This window comes from Ailuropoda melanoleuca, chromosome 2, assembly GCF_002007445.2.
Source record: "Ailuropoda melanoleuca isolate Jingjing chromosome 2, ASM200744v2, whole genome shotgun sequence".
NCBI lineage: Eukaryota > Metazoa > Chordata > Mammalia > Carnivora > Ursidae > Ailuropoda > Ailuropoda melanoleuca.
The window spans coordinates 176,139,821-176,150,367 of NC_048219.1; the positions used below are offsets into that span (position 1 = coordinate 176,139,821).

At 37.4% G+C, this 10,547-nt stretch overlaps 1 protein-coding gene across 1 annotated transcript in view; it reads left to right on the plus strand.

The window, feature by feature from the left end:
* Positions 1 to 7,279: 7,279 nt before the first annotated feature.
* SPAG16 (sperm associated antigen 16) overlaps positions 7,280 to 10,547 on the plus strand; it is a 964,037-nt gene continuing 960,769 nt past the window's right edge. The window contains exon 1 of the mRNA XM_034655122.1: positions 7,280 to 7,691. Coding sequence (XP_034511013.1) covers positions 7,565 to 7,691 — 127 coding nt within the window. The 5' untranslated portion in view covers positions 7,280 to 7,564. The remainder of the gene's footprint in view (positions 7,692 to 10,547) is intronic.

The following is a 10,547-nucleotide window of genomic DNA, read 5'->3' on the forward strand; positions in this document are numbered from 1 at the left end:
TCCTCCTCTCCTCTCCTCTCCTCTCCTCTCCTCTCCTTTCTCTTCCTTCATTATTTCTACTGGCATGGATAACTGTGGAATGCTAAGAAATATTATAATCAACCAGGGATTACAAAATGCTTTAGATAAATCTTCTCTGTTGCTTTTAGTTATGGAAATGTGAATTTAAACTTCCAATGTCTAAAAGAAAGCTCCATCTAACAAGGCTGTCTTGGAAATTGCTGTACACTCCACTGAGAATTGGACAGAGGAATTTCTACAGCAAGCCTCCATTGTTTGTTGTGGGCATTAGATGTGCATTTGATGTTTGCTGCTGGAATTGTCACAGTGGTCTCCCATGTTGGACTTCCTTTTCTTCCTACGCCTTCTCCAACTACTACTTCCAGCTTGCACAGTTCTCTGCACGATTTCTCTCTTTCCAATCACTGCCATTGCCGTTGCCTTTAGCTTGGCCACTTCTTTTTATTTTTCTCTTTTCAGTCCATGGATGAGGTAGTATGTGACTAGTAGGCAAGATAGAAGAGGGTGCCCTGGACTTCTAAAATAGCTAATCAGTTTTCAACTATGTGTGAGAAGAAACTGTGTTTCTTCCATCTCTGTGTTAAATGTACATAGGTATGTTATATCAGACATTATTTAGAAAAAAAAAACCCATAGCAGTAAAATATATCTTTAAATAGTGTGAAAATAATAAAGATGTATCAGCTGAGTCTTGTTGAATGGCAAGTGACAGAGAGCCCAACAGAAATTTGCTTAAGCAAAAGTAATTTATGTTTTCAAGTAAGAGAAAGGTCAAGGGGTGAGTTTTGTTTAAGGCATTACTAGAATCAAGATTTGAGTAATTTTTGTAAATGAACTTTTAATTTTAGAATAGTTTTAGGTTTACCAAGAAGTTGTGAAGATAGTATAGAAAGTCCCCATATGCCCATACCTAGTTTTCTGTTATTACCACCCTACATGAATATGGTGCAATTATCATGTATAATGAACCAATATTGATATGTTATTATAAGCTGACATCTATACTCTATTCAGATTTCTTTAATACTTACCTAAGGTCCATTTTTTTTTTTTTTGTTACCTAAGGTCCATTTTTTTGTTGTGGTTGTTCCAAGATCTTACATTATAATTAACCACCATGCCTGTGATGGTTTTTCACATTTTCCTTGCTTTTGATGATATTGACTGTTTTAGGGAGTACTGGTATTTTGTAGAATGTCCCTTAACTGATTTTTGTCTCGTGTTTTTCTCATCGTTAGTCTGGGGTCATGGGTTTTTGAGGTAGTTTGCCAAGTTTCTCCGTTGTAAAGTTACACTTTCCACTCCCCCCTTTCCATATTGTATTCTTTGGGAGAAAGTCATCATGTGCAGCACATACTTAAGGGGTGGGGAATTAGGCTCCACTCCCATAATGTGGCACATCTACATATATTATTTGGAATTCTTCTTGACAGGAGATGTGTCCATTCTCTTCTGTTTATTTCTGTATGTAATCATTTATCTCAAATGGACTCATAAATATTTGTTTTATACTTTGGGTTATACTCCAATAATACTTTATTAATTTTGTTACTCAAATTTTTCTAGCTTTGTATTTTTTGGGGAACTCTTTCAACTGGCTCCTGTTTCTCTTTAATATACCCTATTATTGTAAGTTATTAGTAATGGGGAACTTTTTTATTTTCTGAATTAAGATTCTCCAGGCTTATCACATACATTCTCAGCTCAGCCCTGGTTTTGGTGAGTCTCCAATGGCCATCCCTTTTATTGGATAATGGTATTAGAAACCAAGGTTTTGTGCTGGATGTGCTCATTTTTATAGGGGTATTGTTGTGTCTAGGTTCTCAGCTGTCAGAACAAGGAAATATATATGTGTGTACTAGAGGTTCAGGTGAATTACCTGGACTTGGGTTTTCTCTCTTTTTCACGTTGACTCAATTTTGGACAGAAATTTTCTTCATACTTACAAGGTAGCTGTGGCAACTCTGGAACATTAGCCCCAAGGAACAGAGTAAGAGTCTCTTTACCAGAATTCCCAACAAATTCCCATCATGTATCATTGGGTCCTTCTAGGTCCCATGCCAACTCAGAAACTGATCACTGTAGTCGAATGGAATGAAATATTCTTACTAGGTTAAGCCAGGGTCATGTATTCCTCAGAGTCAGAGGATTGATCCTATTTGACCTGCTTGAACCAAGAGTATAGGAGATGTGGATTTTCAAAAGGTTGATAGTATAAAAAGGGAAAATACAGATGTAGGCTTGAAAAATGATAATTTTCACCACAGTCAATGACCACTACTTCTTATGAATTCTGAAATTCTAAAACTGGCTACCACTTACTGAAGTTTTGAAAGAAAATGAAATAGTTACTTTTGTAAAGAGATGCATCAGTAAATGGCTTGGGCTCTATTGGAAGAAAATTAACACTCATACTTATGAAAATTGAATGTATTTTACTATATTTTTGCATATGAATATTTTCTGCTTTGAAACTGCAAATGGGGAGAGTAAATCCATTGTCAAATTACTTCTTAGTTTTGCTTTTAAAAATAATTTCACTTTTACAAAAATGGTGCATTTAGGCTGAGATCAAATAAAATCTGTTGTCCTTTGTACTTGCTGCTTTATATTGACTGTCTCCATTGGTTTTCTTTATTTACCTCTTTCAGGAACGTATTCAAAAGGAAACTAGAGAGCCTGCCATTCATTCATCAAAATGTGAAGCTACTTTCTTTTTCTCCACTTCAAGGAAGCTTGTAAAATATTTTTAAAAAAGAAGGACTATGGAATAGAAAGACTACATGATAGCAGGACTGTAGGAGAGCATTATAACTGAAACCACTACTATGATCTGAAGTTTTTGTTTTTTCTTAGCAACGCATTCACACTCTTTTTAAATTAAACCAGCAACTAACAGAACAATAATTCCAATGTAAAAATATTTTTTTAAAAGATTTTATTTATTTATTCGACAGAGATAGAGACAGCCAGCGAGAGAGGGTACACAAGCAGGAGTAGTGGGAGAGGAAGAAGCAGGCTCATAGCAGAGGAGCCTGATGTGGGGCTCGATCCCAGAATGCTGGGATCACGCCCTAAGTCACGCCCTAAGCCTAAGGCAGACGCTTAACCGCTGTGCCACCCAGGCGCCCCAATGTAAAAATATTTTAAAAGTCATCCCTTGCAAAGACAGACTAGTTTTAAGATATTAGCAGTCACCACAAATGTTTGTACCCTGTTTTTTATTTGAAGGCACATATTGGTTGTGTTTATATTTGTTAAGATTATTTTTGCTTTTATTTCATTGCTTTAACAAATTGCACATTTATCGTAGAGATCTAAAGGTTAAAAAATAAAATATTAAAGATGCTTGTAATTTTAACTTTTAAATGTACTGTAGCTTAGGTCCCTGTGAAATGTGTTCAAATTATAGTTGAACCAGGGGCGCCTGGGTGGCACAGAGGTTAAGCGTCTGCCTTGAGCTCAGGGCGTGATTCCGGCGTTATGGGATCGAGCCCCACGTCAGGCTCCTTAGCTATGAGCCTGCTTCTTCCTCTCCCACTCTCCCTGCTTGTGTTCCCTCTCTCGCTGGCTGTCTCTATCTCTGTCTAATAAATAAATAAAAAATCTTTAAAAAAAAAAAATTATAGTTGAACCAAAAATATCTTGGTTGACTTCTCAACTTAAAATCCATGAAACTGATATAATCAAATTGGGAACTCTGAAGTAAAACTTTGGTTATTTGGAATTTTTAGAGAATTAGACTCCCAGATTTAAAAAAAAAATTTTTTTTTTGAGGAGTGCAGTGATGATACTTCTTTGAGTTACAATACTTTTTTTTTTTTTTAAAGCTCTTTGACATGAATCTTTCCCAATTCTCCTCTACCTGAAGAATCTTTTCCCAATTCTCCTCTACCTGAAGTGGTGGATAATGGCCATTATTTATTTTTATTTTCTTATGACTCTATTAAAATCTCCCCGTTTTTGAGTGCTGCATGTTTTTATAAAGGTTTTTTTTTTTTTAAGATTTTATTTATTTATTTGACAGAAAGAGAAAACATGCATGCACAAGCTGGAGGAGGGGCAGGCAGAGGGAGAAGCAGGCTCTCAGCTGAGCAGGGTGCCAGATGTGAGATGTAGGACTGGATCCCAAAACCCTGGGATCATGAGCTGAGCAGAAGGCAGACGCTTAACTGATTGAGCCACCCAAGCTGCATGTTTCTAAAAACATTTAAGTTTTGTCTTAAAAATTTTCCTATATGTGTAAGTTTCTTACAAATATGATATCTAATTTGGGATCAGCTTATCACTCAACATTTTAAGTCAATTTTATTAACAATTATCTTTTGAAAATATTTGGTATACTAGATATGGTGATAAGTGCCTTTTATATATTGCATTTCATTTACTATTTTGTATTTTTAAAAAGTTTTTCTTTAAATTCCAGTTAGTTAACATACAGTGCAATATTAGTTTCAGGTGTACAACATAGTGATTCAACACTTACATACAGCACTTGTTGTGATGAGCATCACCTATTTAACCCATCCATCCATTACCTACTACCATCTGGTAAATCAGTTTGCTCTCTATAGCTGAGAGTCTATCTCTTGGTTTGCCTTCCTCTCTCTTTTCCCCCCCTTTTTGTGTTTGTTTCGTTTCTTGAATTCCACATATGAGTGAAATCATATGGTATTTGTCTTTCTCTGACTTATTTTGCTTAGCATAATACTTCCTAGCTCCATCCATGTCATTACAAATGGAAAGATTTCATTCTCTTTTATGGCTAAGTAGTATTCCATTGCATGTCTATACCACATCTTTTTATCCATTCATCAGTCGAGGTTTTTTTTCCTAATTTGGTCATTGTAGATAATGCTGCTATAAACATTGGGGTGCATGTATCTCTTTGAATTAGTATTTTTGTGTTCTTTGAGTAAATACCTTGTAGTGTGATTTCTGGATCATAGGGCAGTTCTATTTTTAACTTTTTTGAGGAACCTCTATACTGTTTTCTGGGATGACTGTACCAGTTTGCATTCCCACCAACAGTGCAAGAGGGCTCCCTTTCTCCACATCCTTATCAGCAACTGTTGTTTCTTGTATTATTTTTTTATTTTTCACAGAGCTAGAACAAACAATCCGAAAATTTGTTTGGAAGTGCAAAAGATTCCAAATAGTCAAAGCAACCTTGAAAAAGAAAAGCAAAGCTGGAGGCATCACAATTCTGGACTTCAAGTTATATGACAAAGTTGTAGTGATCAAAACAGTATGGTACTGGCATAAAAACAGACACATAGATCAAAGAACAGAATAGAAGACAGAGAAAGGAACCCAAAACTCTATAGTCAACTAATCTTCAACAAAGCAGGGAACAATTTCAATGGGAAAAAAACAGTCTCTTCAACAATTGGTGTTGGGATAATTGGACAGCAGTATGCAAAAGAATGAAACTGGACCACTTTCTTACACTATACACAAAAATAAATTCAAAGTGGATGAAAGATTTAACCATGAGACCTGAAACCATAAAAATCCTAGAGGAGAACACAGGCAGTAACATCTTTGACATGGATCGTAGCAACTTTCTTCGAGGGAGGTCTCTTGAGGCAAGGGAAACAAAAGCAAAAATAAACTATTGGAACTTCATCAAAATGAAAAACTTTTGCACAGTGAAGGAAACCATCAACAACAAGAAAACTACCTACGGGATGGGAGAAGATATTTGCAAATGACATATCTGATAAATGGCTAGTTCAAAATATATACAGAACTTATACAATTCAACACCCCAAAAATGAATAATCCAATTAAAAAATGGGCAGAAGAGGTGAATAGACATTTTCCCAAAGAAGACATTTCATTCACTATTTATATTTTAGTAACATAGGTACTAAAATATCTGTTTTAAAGAAGAGGAAACTAAGGCTCAAAGAGCTTAAGTTAATTAAGATCATACAGAAGATCCAGGATTCAAAACTTCTGTAGAACATGATATACGTATTACATCTAAAAGCTAAGAAAGAGAACGACAGCCAACAGCCAATGTAATACACACACACAAAAATCAAAGTAAACATTAATTGTTCAGAGAGACCTTCCTTCCTGGCTCTTTCATGCTCCTTCACGCCTTGTTGGGTGTGCAAAGCCCTGACCACTCTTTACCCAGGCCATTTTTCAGGCAAGTGTTTACAGAAGACAAACTTGAGGGTATGAGGTAATTCCTTCCTTTGGAACAAAGAGCAGACTTTCTATAAAAGCAGATTTCCCAATTTCAGAGCTCCTCTCCTGTATTTTCAGCCCCTTATAATTGTTTCTTGCATTTAATGAACATCCAAGATATGTTTGGTGTGAGACATCAAGGACAAAGAGTAAGTTATTAAAATAACAGGTATGAGAAACGAGGGAGTATTATGACTAATTGTGACCCTTAGTTATTCTAAAAACATAACAAAACTAAGCAATTAACTTCAATAGAAAAAACATCTGTTTCTTAGTGTCTACTTTGTGCCTGGTAAGTTCTTAATTCTTTATATTTTACCCCTTGTAACAATGCTTTGTGGTAGATAATATTATTATCCTCATTTTACAAATGGCATCCAGTTTTCATCAAGAAACATAGAATGGAAAAGAAACTGCAAAGAAGAAGGCCCAGCAGATGCTTCTGATATATACACAATACAAATCTGAGGACGAGTCTGTCATTGCAAAAGTAGTGCACATGATTGGTCAAATATCATTTATAACACATTGTGTTAGGACCATTTGTACCTCATAGTTCTTATGAAAGTGTCTTTCTCTTGCCAAGAGTCAGTACTACAGATACTCTTCCAAGCCCCAATGTATGATATCAAAGTCAAAACAAATGTCCAGATAATTATTTTAAAGGAGCCCAAGAAGGAAATCGACTAAGGTGACTACCCTAGGTCTTTTTTGCTAAACGACTGATGTTGGTTCCTCGGAGTCATTCTCTCAGTAATGATTTTTATAACTTTTTTTTCCCCTCCTGGCACTGAAGTTCTTTCTCTTTTCTAGGAATCTTCCCTGGGGACAATTGGGGGTCTCCACACATCTAAAATTAAGGGCTGATGATGGGCATGTAAGAACCAACAGAAAGGCAATTTAGGGAAGAAAATGAAGTGAGAAAGAAATGCTAGGGTCGAAACGGAAAAAAAAAAAAAAGGCTGGTTCGGCAAGAAAGTGTATATAATCCAAGCCCAGCGTTTCTTGCTTCTTTTTTTTTTTTTATTGTATTATGTTAGTCACCGTACAGTACATCCCTGGTTTCTGATGTAAAGTTCGATGATTCATTGCTTCTTCGATCATACACGCCTGAAACGGCGTCCCATGGTAACTAGGCAACGGCGTTGCCGTGGTAACCGCGAAGGTCAGAGGGCATCAACGCTCTAGGGCTGGGGCAGCTCTTCCGAGCGCGGAGCTTGCCTTGTGGGAGTAGTGTGTGAGACTCTCGCGAGAGCTGCGTGCCGTTGCCGGCAGGCGTCTCCGTGTTTGCTCTCAGGGAGGCACCAGGCTGCCCGAGGGCGGGGCCCTGGGAGCGCCTCCGATGGCTGCTAAGGAAGGGATGCCCGCAAACGCCCTGCGGGTTCTGGAAAAAGCGTTGGGCATGGACTTGACTGCTGCTGGGGACACCGCGGAGGCGGTGGCCGCCGAGGGCGCCTACTACCTGGAGCGTATCCTTACGTGTAGGCGCGGGTTCAGGCGCTCCCTTTGGTAACGGGGTTGGGAGCGAGGGCGCGGGCTTCCCATCGCGGGCGCCTTTTGCGATTTGTGGCCGCCCAGCCGCCAAGCACGCCTGGTGGACCTCAAGGTGGCGTCTCTGGCACCGCGTTCCCCTCATAGCTCCGCGCCGAAAAGACTGCCTTTTAGGAGTGTTAGGCTGCTGTGTTCCTGCTGGAAGAAACTTCGCGAATCTCGTACTTAAGTAACCACTCTGCAACCTTGGGATGGAAGTTTTATGTTAAGGTGGTACAACAAATGGATTCAACCCTCTTTTCGCTTAGTGGGTTTCCTAAATAAGCCCCCAGCCTTCAGAATACCGTGGGAATCAATTCAGTCGGGAAAGTGAGGAGACAGAAAGACCTGCCATTGGGCGTTAAGGAGCTGAAGCGGAGAGTATTCGCCCTGTGATTCTGTAGATGCTTCAGTTGTCCAATGCTTAAATGATTTGTTTTGTAAGCGTCAACTTCCTAGGTAATTTCATTTTTGGCTATTTAATAACAGTTATTACATTTTTATTTTAAAGCAACTGAATCTTATTTTTGTCTACATTAAGATGATTCCTGTAACACATAGTTTGTTAACATGAGACAAACACACTGAGTTAACTTTTTTTTGCAAGTTGTGGGACTTCAACATAGCACAGCTTTTAGGTTTATTTAATTTTCAGGGAGATTGCGGAGTCACAACTGCTAATATATAGCAGTTTGCACAAAACCTGTCTTATAAAGAATTTTCCAAATAATCACGTTTGTAAATGTAAGCAAGTCTAACTTTTTAGAATTTTGTTATCCAATTTCTGAATTATCTGGCCCCTTTGCTTTTCTTCCATCTTTCTTTAGTTGGCAAATATTTTGGGTTTCAACCAAAGGGTAGTCACGGGATAGCAAAACTACATATTTTGCCAATTTTCCTACATTCAGTGTTTAGTTAAGAGGTTTAGTCGTGAGAGAGGCTTTAACTCTTAGTTAAAATTAAGTTTGAGGATTACTTTAGAATGCCAATTATCCCTGCATCCCTGGGCTCTCTTAACATGCATAATTAAGAGTTGACTGTATAATGTTATTTGACATTGTTTCTTAAGGCAATTATGATAGTTGCTGAAGTGAGACTTTCTTGAGTTTAGAGTCTAGCTCTCAGGTAATTTAATTGAGCTATCGCAGTGGATAAATAAAAGTTATAATATGCACAAATGAATCAGAAATCTGATGTTCTCTGCACATATACTTAATCACTACTAATCTGTGTTTGGTCTTGGGCTTCCCTTATTTATTACTGAACAGATGCTCTGTAGAACACTAGACAACAAGATATCAATATTAAGTTTTTGAAAGAGGTTGACTCTGATTCTCCAGCAAGTCACCCTTTGCTGTTAAAGAACATGAAGAACATGTACAGACTAATAGGCTCCAAACCAGAAACAGCCAGGATCCACCATGAGGGGAATGGCTTCATTAGTAAAGGCCCCATTATTAATTTAGAGAATGTGTTCAGGAAAAAGAATTCTTAACCCTGCCACACCCCTTTGTAACCTACTACCTGTAAAAGTAGGCGTTATCTGTTTCTCTTCTGAAGCAGTTCAGGATATAGTTGCTTTTATGTTTTAAACTTCCACAAGGCAAGATACAAATACACAAGCACTTAGTTCCTTTCTTAGCTACCTCCAGAGCTTTTAAGAAATTTACAGAGTATATGAGTTCTCTGGAGTACTCTTCATTAGAAAGATATTTGCAACATTGTAAAATGTAAAGCTAGGTTTTAACTATGTGCTTTGTAAAGGGTCAAGTGTTTGTAAAGGTTTGTTGTCTTTTGTGAATGAATTCTGTATTAGAAATCAGTACCACTTGGGTAAGGTTATCAGTTGCGGTAGGAACTGCAGTTAGTGTGTGGCTGTAGACATTTGGGAATGCTCAGTCCAACTGGGAGATGCAGGCTGGAGTGAATTGTACTAAGAAAGCTAATACTTAGTTGATTTTGTTGCTACTTGTCAACAGACTTGTTCAAAGAAGAATAATGGATTATATGGACTCTAGGAAAGTGGACCTCCCCCCGCCCCCGAAGTATTGTTTTTGTTATATACCTCCTTTTACACTGATTCTCTGCTCCCCTAACTAGGTTTTGATTATTTTATCTTTCAAGGCATTCCAACACTAAGAATTTGGCTACTTAGATCATGAACATATGTTTCCTGGCCACTGAAAAGGTCTCCTTTGGCCCCAAAAGCAATTTCTGAGGGTTGAGTGAGTTTAAGCTAGTCCTTTGAAGCTAATTGACTCTGAATGCAGACCCAAAGTTACCTGTTTATGAAAATGCAAAATTAAAGATTCCACTAGTCACCTGAAATATGGTGATCATACTTAGATACCCCATGTAATAAGATGCATGCTTGTTTTCTTAAGTGACATCCCTAGACAGTCTTTCATTGCAATAGTAATGTTCACTGATCACTTTGTTTAATTAAAATTGAATTTTTGTCATTTAAAATTCTATTTATTATTTTTAATATTTAGTGATTTTTCCGATCTGTTATGTTACTTCTCTGGAATGTTTATAGCATTGAATGAGAAGATACTTTTAAAAGCCTTAATAATTATTATGTACTCATGGCATCTATTTCTTATTATCATTGGAAAAATGAATTTGCCCCTGGGTGCTTAGTTGCACCCTATATATATTCAAATAAAAGGATAGACAGTCTGAATGTAGAATCTAGACCAAAAAACATGTAATTAAACCCAGAGTGCTGAATTTTACCTGCATGAAAATCATAAGCTACTTGGAAAGAAAAAAATGTATTTTGTTGTGTGTCC